Source organism: Anneissia japonica, unplaced genomic scaffold, assembly GCF_011630105.1.
Source record: "Anneissia japonica isolate Jap-2015-1 unplaced genomic scaffold, ASM1163010v1 scaffold510_len58556_cov106, whole genome shotgun sequence".
In the NCBI taxonomy this organism is placed as follows: domain Eukaryota; kingdom Metazoa; phylum Echinodermata; class Crinoidea; order Comatulida; family Comatulidae; genus Anneissia; species Anneissia japonica.
In genome coordinates this window covers 12,221-19,712 of record NW_022701670.1, presented here as the reverse complement: position 1 = coordinate 19,712, position 7,492 = coordinate 12,221, and the positions used below count along the sequence as shown (strand labels likewise).

The 7,492-nt window shown below is 38.1% G+C and overlaps 1 protein-coding gene across 1 annotated transcript in view; it reads right to left on the bottom strand.

The window, feature by feature from the left end:
- The window catches only part of LOC117103711, a 36,147-nt gene that overhangs the window by 23,300 nt on the left and 5,355 nt on the right, over positions 1–7,492 (bottom strand). Inside the window, exon 2 of the mRNA XM_033244316.1 lies at positions 2,832–3,100. Coding sequence (XP_033100207.1) covers positions 2,832–3,100 — 269 coding nt within the window. The remainder of the gene's footprint in view (positions 1–2,831; positions 3,101–7,492) is intronic.

Below are 7,492 nucleotides of genomic sequence, written 5' to 3'. Positions count from 1 at the left end.
TTTCCACTCACAATAGTGTAGTCGCAATACTACTTGCACAAAAGTGAAATTCAAAAAGAGGAGAAAAGGAAAAACCACATGATTGATTTTTAATGTACGGTACATGCAAAGATACTAAAGTAAAGTGACTGTTGTTTATCTCATTTGCCTTTCATGGCTCGAATACGTCACAAGATAATCAGTAGATAATAAATCATTATCTTTATGAATGTTAGTTTACACAAAATAAATATGTAGCTGGCATGATTATTATTACCAAGATAAACACGTTTTATGATGAGTATTTCTGTGGCAGATTGCCTAGCCGGCCCACCTCCCTAAATTTTTCAAAATTTAAAAGTGGAGAAAAAAGGAAATTATATTCAAATTTAAGACTGAGAGTGCTATTTCCGGCCAACTAGAGGTACCATAATCATAAATTTTCATGGTGGGGCTGAGGTGGTCTACACGCCTCTGTAAAATTTTCTCTCTGGGCCACCTCTAGTTGTCTAATAATGAACGAAAACACTCCGAACTCATAGTTTTTAGTGGCGGATCCCAGGAATTTGAATTAGAGGCCCAGAGGGACAGTGAAGGGAATATACCTCAGTCCCACCATGCTTCGGCTAAGGTAAGAAAATGTATGATTCTGGCAAGCATTGTGAGCGCAGCGAGCAACTAGGTTTGATCAGCCTGAAAGCATTTTTTTAATTTTCCAAAAAAGAGGGGCGGCGCCCCCTCCCCCTCCTAATCTGCCCGTGATGTGTAAACAAGAAAATACATATGGTGTGAGATTTCACTTTTCCCTGGTACTACCAAAAAAATGGTAATTATTTCATAAACATGAACCTCCCATGAAGGCCTTTTTTTAAAATAGGTCTGAAAAGCAAGCATGTTGTTTTAGTACTACTGCAAGCATGTTCGTGGACGTGAGAAAGCGTAGCCTATATATCTTATTATCGCTTATATATTATTTTCTTTAATATAGTGTTGCTTAAGCCTATAATATTAGTTTGACGCAGCTAACAGTGTACCATCTAATTTTGGTCCGACTTCTTCATTGTATTTGTTGTCAAAAGATATTACAAGTTGGTCACTTACCGAAAAAAAAAAAAAATCAACAGTTAACGGAAGGTGGTGGCTTACGAGAAGTATCAAAAGCACTGATTTGATAGGGAGAACAAACGGGACCATGATAATAATGAGAGTGGACGTCAATGGAGGACGTGATCGCTTACAAGCAGTGGTCGCACAGGGAGGTTAAACTGCATTATACCAAGGAAAAGTGAATTTACACTCTTTCCTTTACCAACTAATACTGTAACAAATTACAGGGTTCTATTTGCTACTACGATACAGGCAACCAAAAAGTTACCATAAAATTCTTTTTATTTCAACTTTAACTATTAATGTACGAAAAACATTCGGTATTCATAGATGACACGGCGTGTGCGCCAGGTCTGAGGCAAGTGTCAGTTAACCCTGTAAATCAAAATAAAAAAGAGGGTGGCTTATATTTCATATATTTTTCACATTATCGATCATTAATTATTATAATCGGGATATTTTAATTTTTTATTCATTTTAGGGGGATTACGACCCCCTCTGACTGCGCCCTGGTGGTTACGGGCCTGAAAATTCTAGTGATTTGATGTACTGAAAGACGAAAATGAATGATTCTATAAACCAGTTCTCTTAAAATACCGAATGGTACGAGAGTAGGGGAACAGCTAGTGAATTCGTCTTTTCTGCCAGGAAATTCCGCACGTTTGGCGTCAATATGTGTGACATGCCTCGTAAAACTTTACAGTAGGCCCTACTAGGGCATGTCACAACACATGTTTGATTTTCTTCACATGCGTGTATCTAGTGGGAGATAAATGCAATTGGAAGTGTTGTGCATGCATAACCAGGAATAACCTTCCAGACGAGAGCAAAAAGAACTCTTCATATTCAGTGCTTATTATAGTTTGAGTATTGCAGGGGTTCCGCGAGGGCTTTACAGTATAACCAATCTTCAATATTACAGGCCTAACAATAGGTTAAAATGAAAATATTTAAACTTTTTTTTCAAATCACAGAAAATCACAAATGTTATATTCAGTGCATTCCCGACTGTCATGAAAATGTGAAAATTCTTAAACTTGGTGGAGTACGGACGCACCCATCGCACCACCCCGCCCACTAGATAGACAGGCCTGAAAACTTTAAGTTTTACTTGCCAGTATTATATTAGGTATCTTCTAAGACCACATACTTTTTAAAAATATTTATCTCTCACCCTGACCTTCGCCATGGCGAAGGTGCAAACGTCTGGGTCCGCGCCTGAGAATGCATGACTATAGAGAAATAACATCATTTATTCGCTGAAATTTGTTATATTAACTAGGCCTACTTTAAATACAGAATGAGTTATAAATAGCAGTACAGTAGATTAGATTGATATTATTATTTTTTTGTAAAGTTGTGAAATAAGATTCTCTAAAAATTTAGTCTCATTTGAGAAAGCAAAACCAAATCTATATATACATCATAACCCACCGTTATATAATGAGCGTAATTTCGTAACTAACTCGGTGTTGCGTAAGAAAAACTTGTAACAGAAGCCGGGCACTCACTGCATACGACGGTCGTACGACCGTCGCACGACGAACCCAACTCCGCTCCCTGTGAGCGCTAGACCACGCAACGCCGTCTGCTGATTATCAGTGGTCGTCTGAACGGATCGTCATTAAAAACGATCAGTTGCGCGCGCGTCGTCGCGTTGCGTTTTTTTTTTTTTTTTTTTTATAGAATTGCGTTGGCCGACCACCGTCGGGCGTAATGAGTGCCCGGCTTAAGGGCTCACTCACCGTCTCGTTCGGCGACTCCAACAGGACAGTGCAAGTAATGATCTCTATATGGACTGAAATATGGTGCGAGTCGTACATCAATCTCGAACGAATGAATAATGAAATTTTTACCATCTGGGTAAGTTTCCCGAAACAACTCTACTGTTGACGCCATATTACCACCGCAGTCAAGTAGTATTTTTCTCGGTCCTGATGTATTTAATTCATTGAGCTTATTGTCGACATTTTTAGTTCCATAATTTAGTACACTCGATAAATCGTCATGCATTCTGTAAAGGAATCATAAAAAAAAATATGAAAATATTGAAATTAATTTCGTTAACAGCGAACGTGTCGTGGAAAGGCTTCTAAAATATTACTTGGACTTATGTACACGACACAAAGATGAGTAAGCATGACCTTTAGTCATCTGCCTGAAGATTGGCTAAGAGGCAAATATAGTGTAGTTGTTGTCTTTATAACACAACGTGAAACACTACCGATCATTTTGTTTACTTTGTATTTTAGTGAAGTGCTTGAGACACTGATCTATTTAATGATTCACAGCATGGATTTGTCCGAGGACGATCTACAGTGATTCTCACTGTGTTTAACAAATTCAGTGGGGTTGACAAGGCTGGGTCGGTGGTTGACCTTGTTGACTTTTATTTCTCTAATAGGTTCCCGAGGGCCCTGGTTCTAGAGTAAAACCGTCAAAACATTACATGACTCTTTTATTGAAGTAATCTATAATAAAAATCTACCTGAAACCCATCCCGGTATTTCTGAGTCTGGTTTCGGTTTTAGGCCCCGAAAATAAATAATTATTTTAACACAACTATTTATTGAAGTGAATTATAGTACAGTGTATAACTTTTTTTTTTTTTTTTTTTATTAAAGACAAGTAATCCATATACCATCTTGGAGTCTATGTTTCGTTTCGAAATATTAATTTCTAATGTATTATTATACAGATAACAGATACAAAAATACTTAATTATCATGAAAATATGTAGTACAATATAGACTGTAGGCCTGAACATGGAACTTTTACTAAATGACAGTGTTATAGTAGGACTACAGTTCCCAAGAACACTCTTCCAGTCTAGGGGGGCCTTCATTAGGCGTTTGAGCCCACGTTAGCGTTACTTTTAGGATTTTCCAGTTTGGATTGTGATTGTGAATCCAGTGTTTTTTTTTAACCACTGAGGTAATTAATCTGGTATGTCTGGTAACTCCCAGGATATCTGTGCTAGTGACAGGTTACCATATTCGCCAACAACTGAATGAAGTTCACGCGCGCACGACTCCATGGAAAAATGATTAATGGGTTTATATACACAAGAGAGTACTTACGGACACTTAGTTTTTGTGGTTATACACTTTGATTTTGACAGTTTGGTAAATGATGAAATCCCCAGTTTTTGAGGATTCAAGAAGTAACGCTAAGGTGGGATCCAACGCTTAATGTTAATAATGAATATTTATGGAAGTAAAAGAGCCGGTACATAAAATATCATTTAAAAACAAGTCAAAAAAGTGTCTATAGTGGTGAATTATGGTTTAGGTTATTTTTAATAAAGTTTCAAAACTTTCTATGTATGTGGAAAATGTAGTTGATTACCAAAGGTTAACAATTTTTATTTTGAAGACTGCATGGTCTAGGAAGTGTACATTTTTTTATGGGGCAAGTTTCCAAGGGCGGGTTTTCTAGGGGCGAGTTGACTGCCAAAGAGTGTTGCCAAAGTGCGAGCCAGCGTGTTATTTGATTACAAGTGCGAAACATCACAAGTGCGAGCCAGCGAGCCATGACGTCACGACAATAGACGTTACTCGAGTTGTGCGAGGTATCGGCTGATATTTGTGGAGTAAAATTCAAAAAACAACTATAGGTCTAATAATGAATTATTGTGATGTTAAATAGACAATGTTAGCTATAGCGACGTTGTTTTTCATTGGGACCTTCGTCCCTTCAAGGCTAGGCCTATACCATCCTAGCTAGTCTAGGCCTAGAGTAGGATAAGGCTAGCGCGACATGCGGACGTTTAGGATAAGGCTAGCGCAACATGCGGATGTTGGTACGTGTAGGTTAGTCTACAAACGTCGCCTAAAGTAATTGATTTTACCCGGCAGAACGAAAGAAGGAAACTCCGCTTTTCAGTCGTCTTAGGCCCTTGTTTTTTGACAAACAATGAACTTTCAGAGGTGAAATTGCTGTCAAGTATATGAATTGGCTGTTTCGCAGCAATAAAGGAACTTCAATAGGCCTAGGCCTAATTTAACGTTTGGGTTCCTTCTTAACATTCCCTCACTTCCTCACCGACCAACGACCATGAGGAGATCTTTTTGCTTTAGTTATCGGAGAATTGCTACATCAATTTTTTGGCTACTGTCCCCATCGGAGGGCTGTAAACACTTGTCATGATGTAGCAATTAAAGATGGCGGAAAAGGGTAAATACGGTGGAGGAATGATTGGTACTACTACCACGATGTAGTGGCGCTCTATTGAAAATCGATTAGCTCTCGAACAAAATTGCGTTCGAAACTCGGACATGCGTTATGAGACCCAGCACGCGTTCGCCACGAACGCATTTTACCGTCATTTGAAGGATCGCCCTTAACGCGGTAACTCCAAGAGTTACTCTTTTTTAAGTGTTTTTAGTGTAATATGATAGTAGTAGGCCTATACAGAATATTATTATGAAAGAAAATGTTCATGAAAAATCCAGATACACTATAATACACACATCTGCACATTGAAGAACATAAGATTAAATTCAAAGACAAAAACTCCTGTATAAGGCAGTAGACACACGCTCCCGCCGGGAGCCTATTTTAAAATAATGTATAAGACAGTGTATACCAAATGATAAAAAAGTAAATTTTTCAAAATTTCTCATCAATACCATGACAGATTAAATGAGATTGTTATTCCTTCGTGAATAAAGTGCATGAAACACAAAGACATTTATATAAACACAATATGAAAAACAATGACTCATATTTATCGAGTTGATGGGTATTGTGTGCTTTGAATACTCAGGCGGTCGAATATTCTATGCATTATTTAATAAACTTGACTGAAATTGATAGATTAATTGATTGATGTATTGTCTTTCTAGTCGTGGACAAGGTCAGTCAATCTTTCTTTCTCCGGAAAATACTTGCACCAGCCCAATGCCAGACTATACCTGGTAAACAATCTGTTACCTGGAGTGTGGTTCATTGGTTCGGCCGATCCCCTATCGAGCAAGCCTCCTCTTAAAAATCAATCCCCAACTTGTATTAATTCAGTGGTGGCTACAGAAATTTGCCGACAGGGGGGTCTGAATCAAGGGGCCGACTAGCTCGAGCCTCGGTCAGGGCCCTGCATGCCATAAAACCATATTACATACTAGATGTGTATAAGAGACAGGGGTAGGATACGATGCTTAATCCTGCATTTTATTTAATTTCTAATTTTAACTGAAATAGCCATGCCTTCAAGTGTGTTTTCCCTCAGCAATTTTGTTTACCATTATTTTGTCTATAATTTGTATATAAATATGGCTCCTCCATGACCCAATCATCATTTTTTATTGCCCTGTCAGAGATACCAGGACCCCCGCCACCGAGGGAAAGGGGGTGGGTTTTGCGGACAAGGGGTCGATATCTCTGATGGAAAGGCTAATCCTCTTGGCGGAAACCTAGATCGGCGGGGCTAGTGGCAGTCAAAAAACCCAGTGGCAGATCCGCGTATTTGAAAGAGGAGATCAGAGTGGGAACTTCACAGATCGTGAGTCTAGACCACCCCAGCCCCACCATGATTGATGGAGCTGGATGATTGCGCTACCTCTATATGGCCGGAAATGGCACTCTCAGACTTATAATGTGGAATTTTTTGAACGTTGAATAAATTTTGTTGGGTGGGGGAGTGGTGGTGGTAGACTGGTCACTTTGAATCCGCCACTGAACCCCTTATGGGTAGGGCGAAACTGCTGAAACTCCCACTACTTAGTAGGCAGCCCACTGGCCAAATCTGGCCCGCGAAGTAATTTAAATAATGAAAAAAAAATAAAGCATATTAATAAGAGGTTTGATAAATACATTTTCAATAAAATAAAGACAAACAATGCAACCCCTGGATAATGTGCACGGGGTGGTTTGAAAATGAGCAAGATTATATACGGTAGGCCATATATAATAAATCGATCCCTGTGTGTTTTTAAAACAAGCCAAAAGCGCGTATAGTCCAGTCCGAAATATAGCAATATCAGAGGTTGCATTTTTTTTTGCTATATTTTTTAAAAATTGGATATGATGTAGAGTAGACATTGATAAATCAAAAAAGTATGTGCAACATTTTTTTTTTCATACGTAAGGGGGGTTGCCAGCAGTTTCAAAATGGCCGCCATTTTTTCCTAAAATTGTCACTAATATTGTAAGTTTATGTTATTAAAATGCAGCATTCAATTGGAAATTCACTCATAACAATGACAACAACAGATAACTAAATATTGTACACATTTTTGAGCTATTAAAATTTAAAATTGCTGCCATTTTCCATTGTATTAGCTTTTTAGCATACATATTAATATAATAATAACCGATCTGTACTGTAAAACAAAAATGTGTGATAGAGCTAGTTATATGCAATTGCCATATGCTGTTAATGGTTATTACCATAATATATATGTGATAT